This window comes from Macaca thibetana, chromosome 13 (assembly GCF_024542745.1).
Source record: "Macaca thibetana thibetana isolate TM-01 chromosome 13, ASM2454274v1, whole genome shotgun sequence".
Classification (NCBI taxonomy): Eukaryota; Metazoa; Chordata; class Mammalia; order Primates; family Cercopithecidae; genus Macaca; species Macaca thibetana.
In genome coordinates this window covers 36,251,276-36,278,974 of record NC_065590.1, presented here as the reverse complement: position 1 = coordinate 36,278,974, position 27,699 = coordinate 36,251,276, and the positions used below count along the sequence as shown (strand labels likewise).

The window sequence follows — 27,699 nt, the reverse complement described above, 5'->3', positions numbered from 1 at the left end:
GGAATCTGGGGGGATGTGGAAGGGATTTGGAAACGGGCCTAGAGGGTTTGATAGTCTTGTCCTCAGGGCATGCAAGGGTCTAGGAGATGACAGCCAGTCTATCCTGTTAACTATGATGACCACTGCCTACATGCCTCAGGAAGGGAGCAGAGGGCATCCGAACTCCAGCGCCTGAATCAGCATCTAGGAACCAATAAGAGAATCAATAGGAAAGGTTCTGGCTTAAAATGGTTTCTGGCTGGGAGCCTCCTGATGCTGCCTCTCCCAGCTCCCACCAAAGATTTTAATGGATCAGGATGCTCTTTGGAAGCTTTTACCACCTCTGTGAACCTTGCTGCGGTACAATGTATGTCCTGCATCGAGTGTGCTATTAGTGGAAGTGATGACGTGGTCTACAAAAGTGAGGGCGGACTGGGTGCTGGGCCAACATCCAGCGAGCAGAGCAGGCCTTGAATCATCCATGTCAGGAAACGCACACAAGGGCCTGTGCCAACCAGAGGTGATACACCTCCAGGGCAGGTGCCCTGCAAACACAGATAGCGGGGACAGCAGTGGTCCAAAAGCCTAGTTAACTGCCAAGGACAACAACAAACTTCCAAAGTTAAGGATTTCTAATTCAAATTGACCAGTCTGGGATTGCCTCCTCCCTCTGTGGGTTCCCCAGACAAGAAATTACCTCTCTGCTTCATGTCTAGCAGTAAGGAGGGCATGTCAAAAGCACAGGGCTCCAGGCAAAGGCGGGCAGGTGGGGCTGATGTTGGGAGGTCTATACAGTCTATACCACAGTTCTTTGAATACTTCTCCCACAAATAACCATGGGGCCCCAGTGATGGCCAGGGGGCCAGAATAGGTCTGAAAACACTCACCCCATCACATCCTCTGTGTCTGTATCAAAGAGAGTCTCCCTCCCCAACCCCTTGGAGGTTCAACTAAGAGGATTACCTCACCCACAGGTACAAGGGGCAGAAGAAGAAGAGAACAGGAGGGCTCAAAGGGAGCTCCCGATCCCCTGCTCTGAGTCTCAAGAGAAGGGGGATGAAGAGAGGTTGATTAATGAGTACAAAAACACAGACAGACTGAAGAAATTCTGGAATTTGAAAATACAATAGGGCAACTATAGTTAACAAGAATTCATAGTGCATTTCAAAACAGCTAGAAGAAAAGATGTGGAATGTTCCCAATAAAGAAATAAGTGTTTGAGGTGATGGTTATTCCAATCACCCTGATTTGATCATTACATTATATTTATATATAAAAAGTCACATGTACCCCATAAATATGTACAATTATTATGTATCCATTTTTAAAATAAAATAATATTACAACAAGTTTTTAAAAGCTTATTCTAAATGGCCTCACAAAGGTTAGGATGGCTAAATGTCACATTTATAAATCAGATCTAACTGAGCCATTAAGTCAAAGTAACTAAGAAAACACAGAAAAAGATGAAAACTCACCACGGTCCCTGAAAGCTAAGACTTAAGGGCACACTGATGTGCAAAACTCCAATTTCTAAGGCAAATGGAGCTAGACAGATAACAACCTATCTGGGCTTGAACTTCTGATACTTGAAACTTCCCCTCTCCACATCCCGGACTCAGATATCCCGGATGTGTACTAAGCAGATTTCCAGGCATCCATCTGTCTTCCTGACAGATGCTGATTGATGAGGCAATGGGAATGCTGGTCAGCCCTATTCCTTTCTCAGGAGGAAGAGTATAAGGACAGACATGGAAAGGATGGTAGAGAATATGACAGATTTGGGAGACAAAAACCAAAGAGCAAGGCTATAGATATGCGAGTACTCATTGATTATGGGAAAAGTTCATATAAAGAAAAAAACCTACAATTATATGCTTCCTGGTAACATTTCTGAAATATAGGGATAAGGGGAAAATATCCATAAGCATCTAGAAAAAAAAATATTTGGCTACCTAAAAAGGAAACAAAAAAAATTGGCTGATTTCTCTGTTATAGCCACAGAATGTCAGATGGCAATGCTATAGGAAGTTTACAAAAAATAAATACAGGCCAGGCACAGTGGCTCACAATTGTAATCCCAGCACTCTGGGAAGCTAATGCAGAAAAATTGCCTGAGCCTAGGAGTTTGAGACCAGCCTGGGCAACATAGTGAGACCTCGTCTCTATAAAAAATTTAAAAATTGCCCAGGCATGGTGGCACATGCCTATAGTCCCAGCTACTTGGGAGGCTAAGTTAGGAAGATCATTGAGCCCAGGAGGTTGAGGCTGCAGTGAGCTGTGTTTGCACCATTGCTGTCCAGCCTAGGAGACAGAGCAAGACCCTGTCTCAAAAACAAAACAAAACAAAAAAAACCCCACTAAAATAAAGTGGCCCAAAAGAGGTAAAAATAAAAGGAAGTTCAAAAGTACACCAGGCAAATATAAACAAAAACTAAGCAGAGGTCATCACATTATTATCAAAATAGAAGTTGGGCAAAACAATATTCTCTTATACAAAGAAGCTATTTTTGTAGGTCATTTTATATGAATTAAACGTACAATCAATAGTGAAGCTGTAACTATCAGTCATGCTTATGCCGTGAATATTTCAAGATAGAGAAAGCAAAAACTATCATAAATACCAAGAGAAATGAAGAGAAATCAAATATAATGGGAGAAAATTTTTGACAAAATCAAATTAAAACAAAAATATAGATTAAATACCATGCTATAGAGATGGTGTATACCCATTATCATTCTAAAATGATATTAGGCCACAAAGAATATCTCAATAAATCTCCAACACAGAAATTAAATAGGCTACATTTTCTAAACATAATGCAATAAAATCCAATGCTATTAGCAAACCTGTAAAAGACTAAGCATTCGACCACTTGGAAATGAGAAAACACTCCCAGATAGCTCTTAGAAGAAAAATAAAGTCCAAACAGCAACTGCAAGCTATTTAGAAATTAACAATAAAAGAAACACTATGTGTCACATTCCTGAGATAAGGCCAAACACATACTCATAGAAAAAAATGTATAGCCTTAAATATCTTTATTATTGAATTAATTTTTTAAAAAATCAATTTTATGCTACTCTAGAAAATACATAAACAACAAAATAAACAGAATTATGGAAAATAATTAATGAATATAGAAACAAAAGTAATGAATCAAGAAGCAGAAAGAATAACAGGACCAATAAGTAAATCCAAGAATTGGCTTATATGAGAAGATCGATGAATAAACAAATACCTAGATTGGTCAATAAAGAGAAAGTAAAAATTTACATAGCACCAGGAATGAGAATGGGATGTTATCTCATCTACTTTAGCAGGAAATTTAAATGATAAAAATAATATTGTAAATGACTCTAATAATTTTGAAAAGCTCCATGAAATGTATTATTTTACACAAAATATATGACCAAAATTTAACCAAGAAGCAGCAAAATAAATTTTAAAACTCCAGATGAAACTGAAGACAAAAACATCAAAAATCCCTAAAAATACTCCAGATCTAGATGACTTTCTAAGTGAATAATAAATCTCAAGGAACAGAGATTTCCTATCTTATTTAAACTATATCAGGGTAAAAAAGAGAGTGAAATCACCTTGATTCATGTTATGAAATTACAGCCGTAATGTCAATACTAGGTAAAGACTGCCCAAAAAGTGAACTGCTAACCAATCTCATATGTGAATATGAATGCAAAAATCTTTAATAAAATTCTGGAAAATCAAATCCAGAAGGGTATTTTTAAAAGAATGCATCAAGACCAGGAATGATTTATTTCAGTAATGAAAAAGGAGTTCAATATTCAGAAATCTGTTACTATAACTCATCACCTCAATAGTTCAAGGAAAAAAAAATCAATAAATGGCCAAAATGTATTTTATGACATTCAGCATCCATTCCTGAGAAAAACTCGTAGTGAACTAGAATAAAAAAATACTTCCTCAACATGACAAAAAATAATTATCTCAAACTCTTGTGGTGAAACAACTTTCATTAAAGTCAGAAATAAGACAAGGATAACTATAATCTATTATTAAACATTGTTCTGAAAGTTCTAACAGATTCAAAGAGAAAACTGGAAAAATAAACCAATGGGTAAATGTTAAAATGAAGGAAACAAAATGATTATGATTTGCAGATTATGTGATTTTTGTATATACAACACCCAAAAGAATTAACTGAGATGATATTAAAATTTAAATAAGAGTTCAATAAGGGGCTAATGTATACACACACACGCATACACACACTTTTATGTATATATATATATATCTAACAATTTATCTTAAATGAGAACTATAACCAGAAAGAAAATAGAATGGATAAAGATTCATTTAAAATAACAAAGTTATTTAAAAATTCCAGAATAAACTTCATAAGAAATTAGTAAGAACTACATGAAACTAATTACTAAACTTTTCTGATGAATATGAAAGAAGACTTAAATAAATAAAAGACATATCTCATTTCTGAAAAGATTTACAATTCACTCATGTAAATATTTTTAAGTACCTACTATGTGCCAGATACATTCTAAATCAAAGGATATAGCGGTGAACCAAACATACAAATTTCCCCTACAGAGCTTACATTCTAATATAAAATTATAAATTTATAAATTCTTCACCAAATCAACTTATTCATTTAATGTAATCCCAATCAAATCCCAAAAGGAATTTTTAAGGTCAATGGGGGGACTTGACAAAATAATTCTAAAGTTTGTTTGATTTTTGTTTTTGCTTATTTGAGATGGAATCTTGCTCTGTCACTCAGGCTGGAGTGCAGTGGTGCGATCTCGGCTCACTGCACCCTCCACCTCTGGGGTTCAAACAATTCTCCCGCCTCAGTCTCCCAAGCAGTTGGGATTACAGGCTTGTACCACCATGCCTGGCTAATTTTTGTATTTTTAGTAAAGCCAGGGTTTCACCATGTTGGCCGGGCTGGTCTCAAACTCCTGACCTCAGGTGATCCACCTGGTTTGGTCTCCCAAAATGTTGGAATTACAGGCATGAACCATTGTACCTGGCCTAAAGTTATTGTAAAGAATAAACTTGTACAAACAGTTGAGAAAAATTGACAAATGCATAATTAAGTGTATTTGTTCCATCAGATGATAAAACATGGGGAAGATATTTCTAAGCATGCAATCAAATGCAGAACACACAAAGGAAAATTACAATGGTTTCCACTACACAGAAACTAAAGAATTCTATAAGACAAAAAAAAAAAAAAATGCCATGAACAAAACTAAAAGACAAAGGAGAAACTGGAAAAAAAAATGCAATATATTTGACTATAATAGAGAAATAGCTTTACTTTATAAAAATGTAAAAATCTATAAGAAAATAACACACTAACAGGAAAACAGGCAAAGGATTTAAAAAGGCAATTTACTATAAAAAGAAAGTCAGGGCCGGGCACAGTGGCTCTGTAATGCTAACACTTTGGGAGGCCAAGGTGGGCGGATCACTTGAACCCAGAAGTTCCAAACCAGCCTGGGCAACATGGTGAAACCCTGTCTCCACAAAAAACACAAAAATTAGCTGGGCGTGTGGTGCATGCCTGTGGTCCCAGCTACTTGGCAGGCTGAAGTGGGAGGATCACTTGAGCCTGGAAGGTTGCAGTGGGCTGAGATTGCACCATTGCACTCTAGCCTGGGCAACAGAGTGAGATTCTGTGAGAAAGAAAGGGAAAAAAAGAAAAGGAAAGAAAAGGAAAAGGAAAGGAAGAAGAAAAGAAGAAGGAAAGGAAAGGAAGAAGAAAAGGAAAGAGAGAAAGAGAAAGGAAGGAAGGAAGGAAGGAAGGAAGGAAGGAAGGAAGGAAGGAGGGCGGGAGGGAGGGCGGGAGGGAAGGAAGGAAGGAAGGAAGGAAGGAAGGAAGGAAGAGGAAGGAAGGAAGGAAGGAAGGAAAGAAAATCATGTCCAATATGTATGTGAAAATACATAATATATCCAACCTCATCAGTAGTCAAATAAATGCACATTAAAACACAAATAAGGTATTATTTGTCACCTACTGAATTGGAAGGATGAAACAAATGGTAATATACACTATGGACCAGGGTAGAGGAAATGGGCACTCTACCGAATTGCTGTTGGGAACGTAAATTGGATCCATTTGGAGAAAGGATGTAATCTGCCATTATGCATTAAAATCTTTAAAACATGCATGCATGTACTTCAATTCAGCAATTCTACTAGTAATTTATCTTAAGAAAATAATCATGGATATAATCTCAGGTTTATTTACAAGGATGTTTATTGCATTGTTGTTCCTAATAGAAAAAGTTGGAAATAACCTAAAAGTCCAACAATGGGAAATTGATTAAATAGCATGTATCCACCAAAAATTATATTATAGAACCATATTTTATGTAATTACATTTGTGTTTGCATAATCTACATATGTTAAGAAAAAAAGGACTGGAAGGATATATGTTTACCAAAATATTAAGAATAGTAATTTGAGGGCTTTAAGAACACAGTAGAATGATTTCTGTTTCCCTTTCTTGGTTATTTTCACAGTTTTCAGCCATAATCCTGCAATAATCTTATTGAGGGGGAGTATTTTTTTATGCTTGTTTTTTAAACGTTATGGGCAGACCATAACAGCCCAGGAGGGTGGCTTCCTGCATAGCCCTGGCTGGCTCCTCTCAGCCCTCATCTGTGGAGTCAGGTGGGCCTGTCTAGTGGGGCATGGAAACACACGCTTCAGTGGTCTCCTCCCATCCGCTGAAGTCACCTCCGCCTTCTCATTCCTGGCATCAGGGGTAATTCTTCTGTGGATGTTTAATTTGTATCAACATCAGAAGCAGAGCCAGGTACCTCTCTGGCTGCTGCTGAGCTCCCCAAGGCCTGATAACACAATAGGCTGCTTGCTCCATTGCCTGGCAACCAGATGCTTCTTGCTGCTCCTCCCTCTCTTCCCCACCCCACCCTCCCCTCCACCTCTGCTCCTGGCAGCTCCCCAGACACCACATACTCATGGAAGATGTTGGGAAGACTGCGTGGGAGGTGCTGGCCATGAAGTCCGCGATCTGCCGCAGGGCCCAGATGTTGGAGGAGTTGTTCCCCTTCTTCATCTGCTCCTGGATGAGGCCTTCCAGCTCCTCCCTGAAAGACTAAAGTAGGCCCCGAGGTGCTGGTCTCCCCATAGCCTCTCACACAGCTGCCGAACAATGAGCTCTTCCAAGTGCCCACCCCTTGCCCCTGGGTCAGCTAGGTCAGGGCCATGCTCAGGATCCCTGGCCACAAGGGACACGGAGCAGTTCCACTAGGACCTCAGGAATTGCTGTATGGGAAGCAACAAAGAAATGCTGGGAATGGATCTTGTGTTCCCTTGCCCTCTGGGCAGTAATCCAGATTCCAGATCCTTTCTGTGTCTAAATGAGGGCCAAGACCCCTCCCCACCATCAGACATGGTAGGACTTCACTTTAGTAATGAAGGACATTTTTTTAGGCAGAACTGAATGGAGAGAGCCACCATCCCTCTCCATTAGCGATGCCTGTGATTCTTTCCGGCCTCAGTTTCCTCATGTGCTTAATGAAAGGGTAGGAGCCAGAACAGGAGGATTTGATGGCCTCTGAGGTCGCTTCCACTCCTGATGTTCAACTCCAAGCCTGGCTTTTCAGACCATGGGGCCATAAGCAAGGAATCCCGCCCACCAGGTGGCAGGAGAAAACACTCAAGAGGAAATGGGGGGCCACTTAGGTGTGTTGGCCAACCTATAAAAGGACAGAAGGAAGCAGACCCTCCTCCAATCTCTATTTCCTGCCTGAGCCCTGAAATCTGGACTGGTGCTAACTCTGCCACCTCTCCTAACCCCCTTGTCACCCCTCCTAGCCACACTCTGGGGTTTTCCCAGGGGCTCCTCACCCCAGTGCTTTCAGCATCTGCCATATTTCTCCAGGCTCCCCAACATAATATCACCCAGACCTGGGTCCATTCCCTGGAGCTGCTCTGTGAAGCCTGAGTAGGCACCATGGCTCCCAGCCAGGGCCTCACACAGCCCCTGCACAGGCCCTGGCTCTCTGGAGCCCAGAAGGCCAAGGCAGAGCGGCTCCCACCTCCTGAGCCCATCCTGGCAAGCAACTGGAGAGGCCAACTCTGTCCCTGGGCTTCCCGATCCTTAGGATCATGGGCTGATTCCTGAGGACCCCCAAACTCTACACAGTCAGATCCCTCTTGCCTCCTCCACACTGATCTCCCTCTGTCTTCAGTGGTCCACAGGGCCCATGCTTCTGCCTTCTCAAAAGGCACTACCTGTCTCAAGGAGGAGCTCTGTGTCCACGCCAGGCAGGAATCAACCGGCCCCAAGTAAGGAGGGAGGTGAGTGATCTCAACTTGCCTTCCCTTCCCACACCGCATCCCATAGCCCTGCTGAGTCCTCCACTCTCCCCACCTCCTGGGGCTTCCAGGCCCTCCTCAGCCCCATCCCATTCATGTCAAAGCTTCATTTGTCCCGACAGAAAGTTCTTACTTTGTGGTGTTCAGTAAAGGGAGCCCCAACCCTTCCTTCTGGTACCCTGCTGGTCTCCAATTTACATGGATTTTTCCGTTCACTGTCATAGCTTTCAGTGAGGAGGGAAGACTGGGAACTGAGGCTCCGAAGGGGCACAGGAAACTGAGGGGGACTTCTGTCTCCGTCCCACCTCCCCCTGCCCCCCGGCCCCCCCCGCCCCCCACCCCGCCCCGCACACAGCCAAACTGCCGCATACAAGCCAGTTTCTGTCATCCACAAGGGAAATTCAAGGCCCCTGGTGACCAGATCCGTCTTGCTCAGTGGGCTTACATTTCTACCGACACTGAGCAAGGGGAAGAGGAGTTACTCATCTTTCGCGTGGGTATATGCCCTGAAGAGCCAGCGCCCCCTGCGCCCTCTCCCGTCCGCGTCAGCCCCACTCACGGGACTCTGCAGGATCATGGTGACGCGCTTCTTCTGCTCCATTAGGTTGAAGTCCTGCCGCAGGTCTGCTGCCTGGTTGCGAAGACGCATGTACTCGGGGTCATCCTCTGAGAAGCGGTCAAAGTAAGGCTGCCCCTGCGGGGGCGGGGGCGAGGCAGCCTCAGGGACCGTCTCTTCGCTCATTTTCCCGGTGGGTTTGCAATCCGCTCCTGGAACCCTACAGAGAAGCGGAGAGGGTATGCAGTTGGTTGGTGCTCCCCATCGGGGTACCCGCTTCCCAGAGAACAGGACTGGGTTCGGTTGGATTCTCAGTGGGGTGCGGCTATTCCCAGGATAGTAGAGGCAGAGCCTGGGGAGGAGGGCAGGACGCCGGCAGCGGCCCCATATATCCATCTATAGGAGCGCTGCTGTGCCATGAGACTAAGTAAAAACATGGGTTCAGGTATCCACTCCCTTCCCCAACTAGCCAGCGCTTAAATGGTTCCACTTGGCTTGGAGTAGAGAGTTCCCCGAATGCAAACATGACCTGCAGACCTTGTTGAGCATTTCTGTGATGCACACCTATGTAGTGGTAAGCTACTTACTGGAAATTAGTACTTCATCTAAAATGGAAACCCTCTAAGAAGGCCCCTCAAAAATTATGGTGGAAATAGCTACTGCATGCTGGGCTTAATACCTAGGTGATGGGTTGACAGGCGCAGCAAACCACTGTGGCACACATTTACCTATGTATCAAACCTGCACATCCTGCACATGTACCCCAGAACTAAAAAGAAAAAAAAGTTATGGTGGGAAATTCACAAAAGAACATTAGTATTAAACAGGGCCTACTGAGACTACTAGTACAAGAGCATGGGAACTACTAACATGTGGGAAGCACTTCGCCCAGTGCTTTTCTTTACAACTTAAACTTCGCTCTGGCCCCTGGAAAGGAATTTATCGGTGAATCTGTTTCTGTGAAACTTGTCTTAATGCAGAATCAGATTCTCATTTCAAGTTTAAAAAGAGGTATGCAACTTTATTAATGGAAAATTATTTTCTCTTCAATCCCACTCAACTCATGTTGAGAAACAACAACTAAGGTTTGCAGGGTGCCGTGCTGCCCGGCTGCCAGATCCCCACATGCTGTGTGTAAACCTACTCCCCGGAGCACGGACGATGACAGCCTCTGGAGAGTCAAGCTGCGGGAAAGGCGTGGATTTTTTCTAATCAAGCATGCTTTTTAAAATGTGTGAATGATGAATGAAGAAATGTTTTCTGTTGCTATCTTGGAGCCCTTCTGAAGAGTAAGCCTGCAGTTCCGGGCTTCACTTCCCGGCTGTGGGAGTTTGGTCAAGCCCATCTCCCTTCCTGTGTCAGCACTGCAAGGCCTTTAAGTCAGTGCTCTGCCCCTTCAACACACAGGGTGGCCTTATAGAGCGTTGGCCTTCTCCCTGCTGGCCGATTCTCTTCTCAGCAGAAGGCAGCATGTACTTTGGCTGAACAATAATTAGCTTTTTAACATACATGTGGAGATACAAATAAAAGAGCATTACAAGGGACCAGGACACCTGGGTTCTCATCCATAACCTGCCACTCCCTTGCTTTACCTCCATGGGCTCCCATTCCATGAGGAGATGGCGTGCTCTCTTGTTCTTTGGGAGAAGGCTCCTGGCCTCCCGGGTCCTGATCTGCCCTTTGCCTGTGGCTGGCCGGTCCTGACTCCCTCCAGCCTTGCTCCAGCAGTCCTATTGGCCCCAGCCTACCCTTGATTCTGGTCAGAAACTCATTACAAAGGAGACTTTGCTGATGTCCAGTAAAGCATATTCTTGTTGTCCCTGAGCTGCCTGTAACCTCTTCTTCCACATTCTATCAGAACTCCACCCTCTACCCTTGCAATCTCTCTGGGTGGGGTGAGGGGAGAATGATGCCATAGATAAGCTTGGAGGACAGTGGGAGGCCATTCCATCAGCCCAGAATACACAGATGGTTTCTTGTTGTTCTTGTTTGCATTCTTCCTTTAGGGAAAAGGCAAAAAGTTCATTCAAGGGAAGGCACATGGACAGAGTTCCTCAAGGATCAGCTGATGGCCTGAGCCCTCAGCCTAGAGCAGTGGTTCTCAACCTAGAGTGCACAATAGCATCACCTTGGGAACTTTAAAAACTATTGATACCAGATATTCTAATATAATTAGTCTGAGGTATGACCTGGACATCAGGATTTTCAGAAGCTCCCTAATCCCTAATGAGCAGCCAGGGTTGAAATAGCTATAGTTTAGATGTTACTGGTTGCAACATGTAATGGAAGGTGTCCATTCCAGGTGTTGGCCATTTCTAGCCAGTTGGACATAAGATGGCACAAAACCTCACATGTCTGACTGCCACACCACAGGCCACTTCCCATAGCTGTCTTGGCCCCTCCTCTCATTCAAACCACCACCTCCCATGATACACTTGGCCTGGAACATGTTACATTAAGTTTGGCCTAAAGCTGCCTCCTTACATATTTTAAGTGTAGCCTAAGGGCTTTTCCACGTATAATAAACTGATGTGTAATAGACTGTAACCTACTCTTGTGACAAGTAGCTGAGTCTCAGCCAACCACAGCAGCTGAGTTTCCACCAATCACAGGTAGCCAACTATTCAAACACTGTTCCAATAAAGCAAACACAGAGCCGTAACCAATCCAGCCATGTCTGAACCAATCCAGCCATGTCTGTATCTCACTTCCATTTTCTGTAGGTCACTTTCCTTTTTCTGTCCATAAATATATCCAATCATGTGGCAGTCTCAGAGGCACTCAGAAACCATTCTGGTTCTGAGGGCTCCCCAGTTCCTGAATCATGCTTTGCTCAAACTCTGTTAAGTTTAATTTGCCTAAAATTTTTCTCTTAACAAGCAGTGGGAGTGCTCCAAATGCCACCATGGCCCGCTTCTGCAAAGCTGCCAAACCAGGACCTATGATCTTAATCATTCCACTAGTTAGTCATCTTCTTATGAAAGCCCTTACCTGATTTCCCCCAACCAGCACCACACTTACCAGCAGTGTTGACAAAATATTTGGTAATAGGAGATGGAGATGAAGGGTTGGAGGTAGGGGAAGGGGTCTGCTGGGAGTGGCAGCCAAAAAAAAAAAGATTCTGTAAAGAAAGATTTTGGAACAGATTTGGCAGGCTGCTAGAATAGTTGTTATACTTAGCAACATTTAAATCCAGACCCTTTCCTTTCATCTGAATGGAAAAAGAGTGATTGAGTCAGGGATGTTGCTGGTGGACTGAGCTCTAGACTAGAAGTCCAGGGACCCACAGTCTTGCCCCTATGTGTCACTCAGTAGCTGCATGGGCTTGGGCAAGTCATTGCCTCTCTCTGGGTCTCACTTTGCCCAGCTCTAAATGAGAAAATGAACCGAATAACCTCTGGGGTCCCTTCCAGCTCTGACACTATGATTTATCTGAGTTGGAGACAGATACATTCATGTAATAAAGGCAGAAGGATGGAGGATCTGGGTTTCCTGGAGCAAGAGACCTTCCTGCTTTCCCCCAGAGCCTCTCCCACAAGTCAGATGCCAATAGAGAAACATCAGAAAAGAACACACATTGGCTTTGTGGATTCCAGTCAATCCCATGTGCATGGGGTTAGTTAAGAATATTTCACCTCTCTCATGCTCACACCCAACCTCATCCCTGGACCTTGAAGATAAGAAGGGATGACAAAGTCAAACATAATGGGACTGCATCGGAGCCACACAGACATGTGGCCCCCACCCAGATTCTTCTGGGCAGGCAGCACTGCAGAACAAAACTCTTCCAGAGACATCACCTCACCGAACCCCATTCCTTCTCTGTTTAGTGACTCATCATAGTAAATTAATTCTCTCTGGCACTTTCAAAGCCCTGAACCTTTGATGTTATTTTTAAAACAGCAACAAGCAACTCCCCTTCCCCAGCGAGTACACTGGATGTGAGCATAGGCATGTGAGCCCCCTGAGCTCCCTAGGACTCCAGGCTCCAAGCCAACTGAACTCTCAGCTTCTCTGGGACTGGGATCATTTTGGCCAGCACAGCCTTGTACTGAGCCTTCCTGGCATAAACCCTTTTTCATCCAGGCAGGAAAAGGTTGACCATCTCCCCTTCCCCATGGAGCGGTTCCATTTCCCAGCAACTGGTCTGTGAAGGCTGTGAAGTAGCTCTGCCCTCTCTGAAGTGCAAACAACCAAGAAGCTCCGGGCCTGATGGACAGGAGCTCACACCACTATGCCCCAGGGCCTGCCTTCCCTTCTTAGAGCCCAGCCCCAGAGGGTTGCTCCAGAGGTACTCCGATGGGGGTGGTGTAGGACATGGAAGCCCTGACTCCATCACCATCACAACAGGGGCCTGGGTCAAGCCTTTGGCTTTGTGAATCAGAGGCATCCTCTTGTGCTCCTTCCTTCTGTCTCCACAAAGTTATGTGCAGAATGGCTTAGCAATTAAAAGCAGAGACTCTGGAACAAGACCATCTGGGTTCAAATCTCAGCTGTGCCACTTATTATCTGTGTAATCTTGAGCTAGGTACTTAACTGCTCTGTGCCTCTGTTTCCCCACATATAAAATGGGGACTGTAGTAAATTAACTACCTTGAAAGGTACTTGTGAGGATTAGTGAACTTAAGGTATGTAGAGTATTTAAAACAGGGCTTGATACATATAGCAAGTGCTATTAACTATTTACTCTTATTATGTGTGATTTCAGGGCTTAAGTCATCTTAGCATTAGGAATTCAAGTAATGAGAGGCTTGTGATTCAATTATAAACAGGTGCACACTAAATAACTGTAATTATGTGTTTTAGTCTAAAAAACTAATTCAATCTTGAGCTATATTGACAAAAAGAAGAACATTCAGAAAAAGACTGAGAATGTCCAGTTTCCCAACCAGATAGTGGGAACAGGTCAACCTCGGTATCACAAAAAAGAAGCTAAGCAGGATGCTGGAGATCAGAGACCAGCGTGTGATGAGCCAGGTGTGATATAAGAAAGACTATATCTTGTCTTTGTCCCTGGTTCCTGGCACAGAGATTCAAAAACCTTTGGAATTCCTAAAATGCCCAAAAGACAGTAGGAATGTCTTTTGTTATTCATCACGAGCGCCTTTCAACTGAACCTGAGTTTATACTAATAAGGTGACGTATAATAGGCCCTTAGTTTCAAGGAAGTGTCTAGCCACCTCAGAAAATCCAAGCACATGATTAGAAGCCTGTAGCATCAGCTCCACCCCCACTGCCCCCCCACCCCACCACTTCCAAAGCAGGGAGAGGGGCTAGAGATTGAGTCCAGACAAGTGGCAAATGATTTAACCACTCATGCCTCTGTAACAAACGCCCCTTGATTTTTAAAAAAAATCTCTGGACTCCAAGGTGTTGGGGAACTTCCTGGTTGGTGAACACATTGATGTGCTGGGCAAGTGGTGTGCCTGGATTCCACAGGAGAGAGCACAGAAGCTCTGTGCGCCTCACCTTACACCCTGACCTATGGATGCATCTCTTCCATGTGGGTGTTCCAGAGTTGGACCCTTTGAAATATGATTGCAAGTACCATGCTTTCGGTGAGTTCTGTGACTCATTCTAATGAATTATTGAACCTGAAGAGGGGTCACGGGAACTCCTAAATTTACAGCCAAGTCAGTTGGAAGTGTGGGTGACCTGGGGACCCCACTTGTGGCTGGTGCCTGAGGTGGGGATGGTCATATTCGTGACCTTGTCCTTTACCTTGTAGTAGTTAGCTTGTGTGCCCTTCAACTTGGGGTAGTGCATGTCAGAATTGAATTGAATTGTAGGACAGCCAGCTGATGACAGGGAATTGGTGACATAATATTACCAAGCAACTTTTTATTCATGATGTATTTTCGCCCCCAGGACCAATCTATGAGGTCGATATTATTGTTCCAGTTTTACTTAAACAAAATAAAGATAGGCCGGGCGCAGTGGCTCATGTCTGTAATCCCAGCATTTTGGGAGGCCGAGGCAGGTGGATCATCTGAGGTCAGGAGTGTGAGACCAGCCTGGCCAACATGATGAAACCCCATCTCTATTAAAAATACAAAAATTAACTGGGCGTGCTCATGTGCATCTGTAGTCCCAGCTACTCGGGAGGCTGAGGCAGGAGAACCTGGGAGGCAGAGGTTGCAATGAGCTGAGATCACACCACTGCACTCCAACCTAGGTGAAAGAGGGAGACCCTGTCTCAAAAAAAAAAAAGATAAAGATAAAGAAACTGAATCACAAAGTGATGAACAAACTTGCTCAAGGTCACACAGATAACAGTGGAGTCAGGATTTCAACCAGGTTTGTCTCTAGCCCCACATCCTGCACTTCTCCACTCCATCATTCTGCCCCAGAACATCTGCTGGGCTGCCATGTGGAAGAAGGATTAGGCTGGTTCTCTAGAACCTCAGAGGCCAGAACTAGGAAACTAGGTGGTTTTTACAGACAGGCAGATTGCAGCTGAGGGCACAGGGGAGAACTTCCTAAGGGCAGGAGCTGCTCAGTAATGGGAAGGTGGAACAGGCTGTCTTGTCAGGTGGGGAGTTGTCTCTGCTGGGAGTCAGAGTGAGCACAGGATGCTGTAAAGGGACTTCTGTCTTTGCTGAGTCACAGGCAGGGGGAGGACTAGTGACTTCTAAGGTCCTTCAGGTTCTGTGGTAGGTCTTGAGTCAGCAGGATAAGGGGAGTTCATGGCAATGACCTGAGTGTCTGGAAGCTCATCCTCATGCAAAGGGCCTTGTCTGCACCTCATGTGATGGGCCCAACCAAAAAGTGTGCGTCACCCCCATCACCGCCAGAAACTGCTGCTTACTTACCGGGAGACTGGCCCAGCCCTGTCCAAGGCTCCTTCCGTTCAGTGTTCAGTCTGCACCCCCCAGTTCCACTCTCAAGGGTGCCGGCCACATCTACACAACCTCAAACATCCAGGTGGAAACTGCAACACACAAACACGACAAATGTCAGGGCCTTGCCTGCACCACCATGACTCTTTACCTGATTTATAAGAGCTTCTGGGAAATTCCTTAAAATGAACTTGAAACGAATTTTTATTTTAAAAGCAAATTATGCCTTTAAAAAGGTAAAGAGGCCGGGTGCAGTAGCTCATGTCTGTAATCCCAGCACTTTGGGAGGCCAAGGTGGGGGGATCACGAGGTCAAGAGATCGGGACCATCCTGGCCAACATGGTGAAACCCCATTCTACCAAAAGTACAAAAATTAGTCGGGCATCGTGGTGGGTGCCTATACTCCCAGCTACTCAGGAGGCTGAGGCAGGAGAATTGCTTGAACCCGGGAGGTGGAGGTTGCAGTGAGCCGAGATCACGCCACTACACTCCAGCCTGGGGGACAGAGAGAGACTCTGTCTCAAAAAAAAAGGTAAAGAAAGCTGCATTATCTTTACAATTGGGATAAAAATTCCTTTTAAAGAAAAGAATTGGATAATCTCTTTGCTGAGTCCTGGCTGGCAAGGCCTCCAGGGACAGCAGTTGCGCTGGCCTAGTGGAGGGTGCAGAATGTGGAACTCCTGCACGAGCCCAGACGGGGTTGCTAGTTGCTGAGCTGGGAGGATCTCCATTCCTAAGACCCCCAAAACACTTCACTAACAGCTGCTAAACTCACAGATGCTAATGTGAGTGATGTTTGGATGCAGCCCAAGACGCAGAAGCAGCCTGAAGAATACTGCATCCCAGGAAAATGGGAGAGTTTTAGATTTGCACAGGCTGTCCATGGGTGAATTCAAGGCCATTTCACCTAGAGTTCGAGGGGAAGAAAGGCCCCAGCGAATACCTGCATAATAGATCCTAAAGTACTACTAAGGAGGAATATAAAGTTGTTAATACCTTACAAACTAGGGTGAGTTACTAGTCTAAAACTCCTAGGAATCAAGGTCTTCAAAGCATTAATTGTCAAAATGTTTAAAAATAAAGACAAGTGATGACAAGTGATCATTTTCCATTTTCACTTGGACACCCTGTTGTTCTGACCCAGAGCTGCTGGGGGCTGTCTCATCCAGGGCTGGCAGCATCCCTGACCACCCCCACCCTACCGCTGCCTGCCCATGGCTCTGGCTCACTGACAGCTCAGGTCCATCCCTGACCCAGTGCTGTCCAGAGTGGAGCCATTCGGAGAGACTCGTCCCACCAATGAGGGACAAGGAAAACTCATCTTGGTAGGTACAATGTGCCTGTGGGAATCCAGGACACCTGCACACCCACTAAGGCTCAGCCTCCTCCTCAATCCAGCCAGGGGGCCTGGGGCTCAGTGTTTCAGTGCCTGGATGGTCCCTGAGCCCAGTCCTGATGCTCATGATTCTACTTAGGAACTTGTAAGTTGCTTCTAAGAGCGAGACTCTGCGCGCTGCACATCCAGTGCCGACTAAGGTCTTTCTCCCAAAGGTTCTATTTTTAACTAGAACAGGGTCCCAGCCACCACTTGATGCTGCCTCTCTCCAATGGTGGGGTTTGCTGATGTATCTCCACTGCCCTCCTTAAGGACCAATCTTGCAGCCTCAAGCACCAGCTTCCTCCCCTTCCCCAGAAGGTCTGAGGCTGCCCTGTGGCCATAACCTGCTAAGATTTGAATTTTCAGAATCTCAGCTATTTTTTGTGTTTACTAATAGAATTAATCCTTTGCCCCCAGAAGTAGCCTGCACCATTCCTGTAAGAAAGCAAACATTTATCCCCAACGTAAATATCCAGTGAACAAAATAATTCCCACCCCAACCCCCACTGCTGCTGAAATTCCCCATCAGAGCACATTCCTTGGGTTATGGTGTTATGCCCCTGATTAAAATGAAAATAGTCCTGAGAGGTATTTGAGGCAAGTGTATTATCTAGAAACCATTGTCCTGTGGCAATGAAACTGTCAAATCTCTGATCGTGGAGTTGGGCTGAGCAGGCAAGACAGGCACCAGATCAGCAAGCTTTAATGAGAGAAGGAAGAGAAAGAGGCCTAATGCCAGGGCTGCTCTAGTGAGGCCCCAGCTGCTGTCCTGGGGGAATTTAGATAATCCTGGCCAGACAGAACCCTCTGAGCCTGCTGAAGCTGCTGTACCAAGCACAGCATCACCCCTTGTGCAGCCTTCAGCTTCCCAGCACATGCTTTGAGAACCTAGCTCTCTCCAGCTTCCAGCCCCCACATCCCTCAGGCAGAGCAGAGATGCAAGGGACAGTGTGAGCCACGGTGCCCCATGTAGTGAAAACAGATGCCTGACATCCCCTGGGTGGTTCAGAGAGCACCAGAGGCACAGCCCCCTCAGAGCCACCGGCCCCCTGCTCTTGGTGTGCAATCACGCTGGGCTGTGAGGCAGCAGGAGTTAGGGCAGTGCATTCTAGTCCTTGTTGGCTGCTCTGGATTGTAAGCCCGGACATAAAACACTCAGGGAACTTTGCCTACTCCTGTGTCCTGCAGCCTCTTTAAAAGTCAACCTGCAAACGGACCATCACTCCTGCCCACCCCACACCACAGCCTCCCCCACCCCCTCCTCTCTGCCCCCTACCAACCAGGCATCCCACCATGGGATCCCACCTTGACTCCCTCAATTTGCCCTGCACATTTAATTGGTCACTAAGGTCTCTGGTTTTATGTTCTAAATATCTCTCCACCCGCAGTGCCACGCCCTGAATCATGCCTCCATCTCTCCATCCTTTAATGATCTCTGGCCCACAGTCTTTCCTGGCCCATGCCTGACACTGCCCTGCTAAAAATCCATCTCTGTCGCCAGGGGCAGTGTTCCTGAACTTTTTGTTGTTGTTGTTCTTTAAAGCCCTGCTTTTCCAACCAAAACCTAATCAAATTTAGCCTTTATTACCAATATGGCAGGTATACTTTTCACATTTTCCAAATATAAAATGTTAAATCTGAACGGGCTTTGTCAAACCAAATGCACACCCCATGTTAACAATCCAAGCCCATTGATGCCCAGCTGGGAGCTGTGCATTTTTCCCTCTGCCCAGCCCCTTCTCCTTGAGGACAGCTACCCTGTAGGATGAGGCTGAGACTCAGATGACACCTCTACTCCCAGCCCCCTGACCTCTCTGCATTTGCCTCGCTCTCCAGGGGCTATTCCCAGGACCCAAGAGGCACAAAGCAGATTCTTGGTTGGGGCTGGAGTCTGCCAGGAACACCCTCCTCTCTTCACCTCCTCCCTGCAGCTCAGGTGTCCTCTCCTCTGGAAGCCTGTCCCCTACACCCCCGCCCTGGGCTCTCACATCACTTTTACTTGCCTCTTCCATTCCACTTGCAGCCCAGCAGCAACAATCTATTACCATGAGCTCCTGGTAGGCGGCCTGTGTCTCTGCATTTCTCTATCCTCCCTGTTGCAATAAAGCCTGGTGCCAGTTAGGTGCTGAACAAATGTTAGTTGAAGGTAAATTGGGAAGAGCTGGGCCCGCTTAACAAAGCAGCCCTGTCCAGCCCTGAGGTCCCAGCGGCAAGTGAGGCCTGAGGGGAGCTCATGATACAGTGTGAGGAGACAGACCCTGAAGGCTAAGGTGCTGAGTGTTCATGGAGGAGTGCATGGCAGGTGCCTCAGTGCCCAGATCACCTCTTGTCTTGGTATATAACCCAGTGGCTGGCCCCTCAGCCACCCTTCTTGCCTAACTTGAGGCAGAACCCAGCAACAGATTGCAACTCTTACATTAACAAATCCGACATTAATTATGGGGAGAAGAGAAGAAGGTAATATTACATACCATACAACACACACAGCAACCCCTTTGGCTCTCCCATGTTCAGTCCTGCCCTCTCTCTCTCTCTCTCACCTCCTCCCTTGAGCACCCCCTCACCCCTCTTGCCTGGGACCCTCCTCTGTGCACAGAGGAGCCCAGGAGCTCCCTCTCAGCCTGGCCAGCTCACTTCCTCACACCTCTGCAGCCTCTCAGCAGGGTCCCTGCTTGGGATTCGCCCTGGTAGGATGGCAGCTGGAGACTACACATCACGAGACGCGCTTCCTGTCACCAAGCATCTTCTTCCCCGTCCCACTGAAGACCAAGTACATGTAACCACTGGAGTATGAAATCGCATTTCTATGGATCGTTCCTTGTGGCTATAAGAGAAACAAAGGTCTATAAGGGGAGTAACAGATGCCCGAGTTGTCTGACTTTTTGTTAAAATCAACTTAAGCTTCATGTGCCCTGAGCAGAGGCAGGCGCTGTCTCCTGCCACTTCAGTGGGGGAGTCTCCAGACAGGAAGAGACAGTCTGTGTGGCTCAGCACCCAGAGCTCAAAGTGGAAAGACGCAAGCTGCCACTTCCCAGGTGCTCCCCAACAGCCATGGCTATGGGTCTGTCAGCTGTCCTGGCCTCTGAAAGCCCCAGGCCCTGGTCCTACGGGTCAGCTCCCAACAAGGACAGTGTAGCATTTGTTCCAGGACTTAGGCTTGAAGTCAGAAGCCAGACTCACCGATCCCTGAATGAGACTCCCACAAGTGAGACAGGAGACGCTCAGGGCTGAGCTGCTGCTACTTTTGCAGAATAAATGAAGACGGTTGAATAAGGGACTGGACCACACCCTGCCTGATGTGTTCAGATAGAGAGAAAGCTCATGCCTCTGGCCAGTGGGATTATAGGGAAAGCTTATCACCATTTCTTCAAATACTTCTGAGTTTTACAAAGTTCTAGATTATGTATTAACTGCTGTGATCATTTAAGCCAAAAATAGTTGTAAAGAAGAAAGAAAGAGGCAGGACAGCGAGGGTAAAGTCTATGTCCATCTTAGTTGGAAGAATCCTTTAACCCCTTCACTGCTGCAGGCCCCGTAAGTTACTTATTTCTGGGCATCCCTGGTGCAAACATTCCTAGTGAAGTCCAGTGAATTTTAAAAGCCCTCCAGCAAACAGCCTCAAACCTAATAGTCGGTAGGCAATGTTTTTCTGTTCTTCTATCCCGGAATTAGACTGTTGGGGAATGAATGGACTGAGTATTCTTTCTTACAGACTTGGAATCATTCCCATACCCGCTAACTAAATCAACAGTTAATTTGTCAAGTATCTGTTGTTGCCCAGGAATGAGCAAGAACTGGAATTGATGTGAGAGGGAAGATGGCTGGGAGAAACGAGACATGGCCCTGCCTGCTAGAGGCCCACAGTCATGTTTGTATTCATGAAAAACATGCATGTAAATGAAACATGCACAGATACATGCACATATACGCAGATATGTAATTCACTATTAAGGCCAACACACTACAGGGCCCTGACAATGAATGCCGAGGTGATCAGAAATGAATGGGTTCAACGCTTTTTGGGAAGGGAGACTGGAAACCTTGGGTGCACATTATGAGGACCAAGGTCCTGAGTTAGATCCTGAAGAAAGACATTATTCCATCCACAAAAGCTGTGAAACTCCAATAAGTGCCCAGTGCTATGCCCAGCCCTGCAGTGAAGGACCCAGCATCCTGGTTTTTCGGGAGAGGAAATTGAGACTGCAGGAACCTGGGTGACTTGATTCAGGCTGCAGAGTTGGTGAACGACAGAGCTTGGGTTTGAACCCCTCTAGTTCCAGAGCCTGTTCTCCTTTTACTTCACCACACTTTCTGCCCCTCATTCAAACAAAGGTGAGCAGATGCCAGGGGCCTGGTAGGAAGTGGGCCGGGGAGGGGAATGGACATCAGCAAATGGCCAGAGCCCAAGTTCTATATTCCTGGTGGAAGCCCTGAGGACTTGGCCAGCACCAGAAAGGATGATTCTACTTCCTATTTCTGGCATGCAGGGCCCAGAACCAAGCTCTTTCCCAGCACAGCAATGGGGATTAGGAGGCAAGGGAGAGAGTAGGCACCTCTGGGACTCGCTCTGACAAAGTGAGCTGAGCTTTTAGGTATAGAAGATCCACTGGCCCCTCAAGAGGACAGATGGGCTGCAGTGGTGACAGCTGGTGGTGGGTCACCCACCTGCACTTCCAGGGCTGCCAGTCACTGCAGTGTAGGTACAGCCACCTATGAGACTTGCTTCATATGGACTCAATACAATCCTTCCACTAAAAGATCTGCCATGGGTCAGGACCTGGCTCGCCACTGGGGACACAAAGGGATGCAACTGCAATCCCATTTCTCAAAAGGCCCAGGACAGGGGCGTGGGGGGTGGCTCACAGACAGATGATTACAAGACTGGGGCACAGTGATCTGGTGGAGGTTCATGAAAGTGACCGGGGGTCCTAACCTCGAGGCTCCAGCACTGGGCTTTAACTCACTCATCAGCAGCCTCTGCCACTGATCACAAAACCATGTGGACCTCATGCCTTCATGAAAGGAAAGAAAGGGTTGTTGGGGAAGCCCTGGTGATACAGAGACAGTGCTGAGCTAGCAGGATGGCTGGGCTCAGTCTTCCCATACTCAGTGCCTTCAGTAAAAAGGTCGAACTGGGAGACTATGCAGATAAAAGCCCATCAAAAAGGCTGTCTAATTGAGCTGACTGTCCTGATTTACTGTTGCACCTCAAGCTGTCCTGGAATCCAGTCACAGATACTTTTAAGCAGTCACCTTGCCTGCCTTTTGCCTTCAGGCAACTCAATGGAGCTATATTTTGAAAAGTTTCACCTCAATCAAATTCAAACATGAAACAGTTGATTCTGCTCCTTGGCCCAATCTGAGAGCATCTGTCCTTCAATAGGAAGGTAAAGTGTAACTCATTGGATCATGTGACAGGATTGTCTTGTCCCCATCCCCAACCACCCCCCGTCAAGAAATCCAGGAAACAGCTATCGGGTATGTATCCTTTTTTGTCTAATAGAATAAGCCATATCCTAAGCCATAAGAGGTGGGAATAAATGCTCATTTGGCACATTAAGGTTGAAGTTGTTTTGTGGGTTCTTTTTATTGGGCATTTCCCCCCACTGTTTGGGCATAAGAGAAAATAGGAACATTTTGCATCTAAACTGGAGGGTAATCCTGCACTATCTCTCCCCTCTCCAGACTGGGGAAGCTGTGAACATTCAAAACTGAAATGAGACTTGGGAGTGCTGGTGTGGAGGAGGGGAAGGAGGAGTTAGTAGGCCCAGAGAGAGGAGATGGTGGGAAGCAGAGGGAGTATGTTAAGGGTAGGAGGTCAAAAGGCTCACATGGGGAACTGCTGGCCTCTGGAACATCCATGTGGAGACATCTCAAAAGCCTGAGCAGTGAGGCTCAGGCCATGACAGGGTGTTAAGAATAGGATGGCAAAAATAGGAGAGATGTTGACTGTCCATTCCTAGGATAGCGAAAATAGGAGAGATGTTGTTTGACTGTTCACTCCTCTCTCTGATGATTCTGTATTCTAAGTGTCTCCTGCAGGATCACCAGTTATCCATATGTTGGATCTCTGTTCTCTAAATCTATTGTTATCGTCTCACTGATTCTGTTGTTGACATTTTCCTTACATTCTGACAGTTTGTCAGTATTTTCCACTTCACTTATTGGATTTTATTATGGGGATATTAAGGAAAGAGCTGTTTCACCTTCTGTATATTTCTGTGTGTATGTTTGCGTATCCATGTGTCAGAGACAATGCTATGTGCTCCCCAAACCCATTTCCTCTTCTTCCTGGGAGCCCATGTTTCCCAGCCCCGCTTCTGTCTGGACAGGACCCTAGGGAATGTAAGCCAGTGGAAAGTAAGCAGAAATAATGTCATCCCCAGCAGCCAAGCCAAGGCAATTAAGAGCAGAGGTGCCTTCTCCACTCCCTTACTCCTCCCTTGCCTCCCTGCTGGAGGCAGAGGATGCAGTGGAAACTTCCAGGCTCTAGGAAATGATGCAGCCACCAAATGGAAGAAAACGGGAAGTCACTGCAAGCAGCCCACTGAGCATCTATTTGATTGGAGTTTCTGAGGCTGTTGTTATGGCAGGTCACCTACCCTGAAAAACACATTCCCACCTGCCTTTAGGTCAGAATAGTCTTATTCTAGTGTCTCCTGCAGGATCACCAGTTATCCATATGTTGGATCTCTGCTCTCTAAATCTATTGTTATCGTCTCACTGATTCTGTTGTTGAAATTTTCCTTACATTCTGACGGTCTGTCGGTATTTCCCACTTCACTGATTTTAATTCAGCAAAATTCATGTGGATTTTAATGCTGATATTAAACATTTTATCATTTTGCATACTATCCTTACTTTATCTCCATTTTCACCTCAAATCTTTCATCTTAGTCTATTCTCCCCCCATGACTCTATTTCTTAGAAACCATGTCTTTTTGAGCCATATATACTAAGGATACCAGCTTTCTAACATTCTTCTGGTTCCTATAGCAGGTTATTATAAGAGGTAAATGCTCCTTTTGAGTCCTCCAGATAATTTATCTTCCCCTGAAATGTATTTTCTCAAGATATTTCTAATTGTTTTCCTTTATTCTCAAATAAGGTGAAATCAAGTCCCCTAAGATACAACCTTCAGGGAAAATAGCTTCTGGCAAAATGTGATGAGAAAGCCACATGTTTTCTGGAAATCAAGTGTGATGCACACATAATTAATAGTGACTTTTAATACGTCCAGGCAATTTCTGTACTAACATGAACAAAGAAATTACCTTAATGATTAGTCCAATTAAAATTAGAGATACAAAAGGACAATTATCAAGGAAACCAGCCCATTCCCACATGCAGATTTTTTAAATGGGTAGTCCATTTAGAGAAAACTTAAAATTCAATCAAACTCATTTCTGGATGGTGGAGTGATTGGTGACTAACATCAGACTCAAGGAAATAAATACTTAGGTGAGCCCACAAATCTTAAAATATGACCCCCTGCTTTGCAATTTCCTGTCATGCCATAAAACTATTAATAAGATAGAGGAAGGAGGGAATGAAAAATAAACATCATGATAGCAATTTGATAACAGGACTATCAGATCCTGGAGACCCAGGCCAGCCTCACTTCTAGGACATCTCCTGCTTAAAGGAATGGCATGGGAGGTGAGTCACACAGATGAGCATAAAGAACACCTTTCTTTGATGTAGGTCTCAGAAGTGAAGGCTGAGAGATCGAAGCCCAGGTGTTGATTTGATAGAGGGGTAAAAATAAAATGAGCATTGGCATGACTGTATTCTTCAATTATAAGACATCCTTGATTAATTGGCACACCAATTATTTTAAATATTACTGAGAAAGAAAAAAAAACATTGCTAACTATAATTATAAGTCATCATTGATTGGGGGACACATCCCAACTTCAAAGATGTTGAAATGCGGGGGAAAATGTGTGTCTTAGAATCAATGAAGTAAGGAACTCAACTTAGAAACTGGTGTCACTACTTTGGGACTGCCTTTTACATGGCGGATGGCATATCATCTACTGGGTCAGGGAGCTGAAGGATGAGACAAGAGAAACAGGCCATGAGGGCCTTGGGAGAGCCCCTTGACACGTGGATTCAGGGCTTATCAGTAGACCAGATTTGTTGGCTGTCAATCCATGCTTCTGCCCAGTACAGTGTCCTGAGAGCTACGACAAGGCACTGATGTGCATGGCCCCCAAACAGGTTTTCACTCAGTGTATATCTCAGTACATCTGCTGAGGAAGCATCTTCTTCTACTGTGAAATAAGAGCTTAATGTCATAAGGCAAGACCAGACTAAGATGATAGGCAACAAGATGAGATAAAAATGGCAATTGACCCACCACCTATATTTCTGATTAGGCTCAGTCCATGAAAACCACAAGGGCTTTTGTTCTCCAGAGGGACATAGCACATAGTAGGTGCTCGATCAATGCTAGTTCCCATCCCCTATATTCTCTCTACAAGAACATTCCCAAATCTGCCATTTGATTCTGCCCTGTGTTTTCCCAAAGTTGGGAGTAGAGAGAAAATTAAGAACTATGGTGGGGAGGGGGTAAATAACTCCATAGAGGCCCCAAACTATTTCTCTACATGAAGGACCCAGGGAATTGGTTCCACCATATAGCACCATGGCTACAAATCCAGGCTCTGAATGGCACGAAGGGCCTAGGAATGAATCCCAGCTCTGCCTGTTTCTAGTTCTGTGACCTTGAACAAGTTGCTTAATTTTTCTAAACCCCAGGTTCTTTGTCCAATGTGGAGAAGAACAGTCCCTCCTCAGAGGATTATATAAGATAATATATGAAAGCACAGGCTTTGCACAGGGTCTGACAAATACTAAGGACTCCATAAATGTTAGGTGCTACTATTAAATCATTCCTCATATGGGTTCTTAACACTGCAACAACTGAATTTTTTTTTTCTTTATCACAGTCTGGATTTTATCTAGTCAGCAAGCACACATCTGGGCTGACTGCTCCATCAAATGTTCTCAAGGGAACATCAACGAATCTGAAACGAGCTGAATAAAATCAGGCAGGTTATGTCTGCTGCTGAATTTCTGCACTACAAGACATAGGTAGATTTTTAGCTGATATGCACTCTAAATGGTGGGCTCTGCTTTTCCATCTGAGCAGGTAATCTGCAGCCCACGGTGTTGGTGACAACACTGCTTGCATGCCTGGTGAGAATGTCTGGACTGGGTTACAGGTTTTTTCAGCTAATTCCCTGACCCCCTTGACACAGCCATTAATTACAAGCACAAAATGCTGTGCCCAGCCGTCTCCTGACACACTTGCACCTCAGGAGGATCTTCTTTGAGCTTGGAACTCAAAGAATGGGGTCAGATTTTTGGCCTGGAGGGAAAAAAATGGCAAAGGGCTACAAACAAAGGCCAAAAATCATGAATGGTATAAGGAGGGTAAATGCAAGGGGAGACCCCACCTCTCACCACTTAAGGCATTTCAAGCACATTCAATGAGGATTCATATACTGGTTAGCAAACAAATGGAATATATTAGCCCAAGGCAGCGTATGGACCAAAAGTGCCCAGTGATGAGGCCACAGTGAATATCCACCTAAAGACCTCCTTGCATGATGTACACATGGCATAGGCCTTAAAAGCTGTCTTGTGGAAACATGTACCTTCGTGGTATTAAATGAAAAAGGTGTTGGGGTGGACTCAATATACATACTTTCAAGTGCCTTCTCTGTCCAAGCACTGTGCCAGGCACTGTTCTGCCATGCGCCTGTCATTCCAGGGCCCACCCCGTGCTGTGGAATGAGGGCCTCAGCAGCTGTGCTGCCTTGGGTGAGCCCCTCCACCACTGTGTGCTCATTTCTAAATGGCGGCCATTGCAGTACCTCTGCCATAAAAATGTTCCCCCTGCATTTCTGGGTAGCCTCTTCATGAGGGCTTCAGAACTTGGCTCAGCTGCCAGCTTCCTAATGAAGCAGTGCACCTGCCCAGGGCAGGTATGTCTCTACCCTCACCTAGCCCCACACTGCTCCCCCACACACACCATGCATGTGGGTTTTCCGGAGCTCAGGCCAGGTTGCATGGCTCCCTGGGCTGCTCCCCCAAGCTCCCCACAAGGAGGCCTGCTGTCATCTCTCTTGTGGCTCTTGGCCCCCCGCCAGGCTCTCTGCTTTTGCTTTGGGGTCTCCTTGACTTGGGCCCCCCTCAAGGCTGCAGGACTCAGGGTTGCTGCCGGCCACAGCCGTGCTTGTGCTCCTCTGACAGAAGCGAGGCACTGTACTAGGTGCCAGCCACTCAGTGGTGAGGGAGATGTGCTCTACATCCTCCACGTGCCAACAGCTGGGGGGCCCCAAACTTTATGCAGTGTTGGGTGTGGACAGGACAGACGTCCACACTGTATCTTGGCTTTCTTTGTGCCCAAGTCTCTCCAGAAAGTGGAACAAAGTCCTCTGATGTCATCTCTCTCCTCTATTGCCTCTTCTTTCTGTTGGGAAGATAACCTTTTAAACCCTTCGTAATCTCAGAAGCATTATCCCATAAGGGTGAAGAACAAAGACGGTGCAGTCTGCCTAGTTTATATCTTGGGTGTACTTTTCC

At 45.7% G+C, this 27,699-nt stretch overlaps 1 protein-coding gene across 3 annotated transcripts in view; it reads right to left on the bottom strand.

The window, feature by feature from the left end:
- ADD2 (adducin 2) overlaps window positions 1–27,699 on the bottom strand; it is a 111,720-nt gene that overhangs the window by 40,588 nt on the left and 43,433 nt on the right. Inside the window, exons 1-4 of one of the 3 annotated variants that reach the window (XM_050754415.1) lie at window positions 20,284–20,348; window positions 15,699–15,817; window positions 8,890–9,106; window positions 6,966–7,104 (exon numbers count right to left, since the gene is read on the bottom strand). In XM_050754415.1, the coding sequence (XP_050610372.1) occupies window positions 6,966–7,104; window positions 8,890–9,072 (322 nt within the window). In that variant the 5' untranslated portion in view covers window positions 9,073–9,106; window positions 15,699–15,817; window positions 20,284–20,348. Of the gene's footprint in view, window positions 1–6,965; window positions 7,105–8,889; window positions 9,107–15,698; window positions 15,818–19,667; window positions 20,147–20,283; window positions 20,349–27,699 lie in introns of those variants that run through there. The other 2 variants (XM_050754414.1, XM_050754413.1) reach the window with 2 other exon arrangements.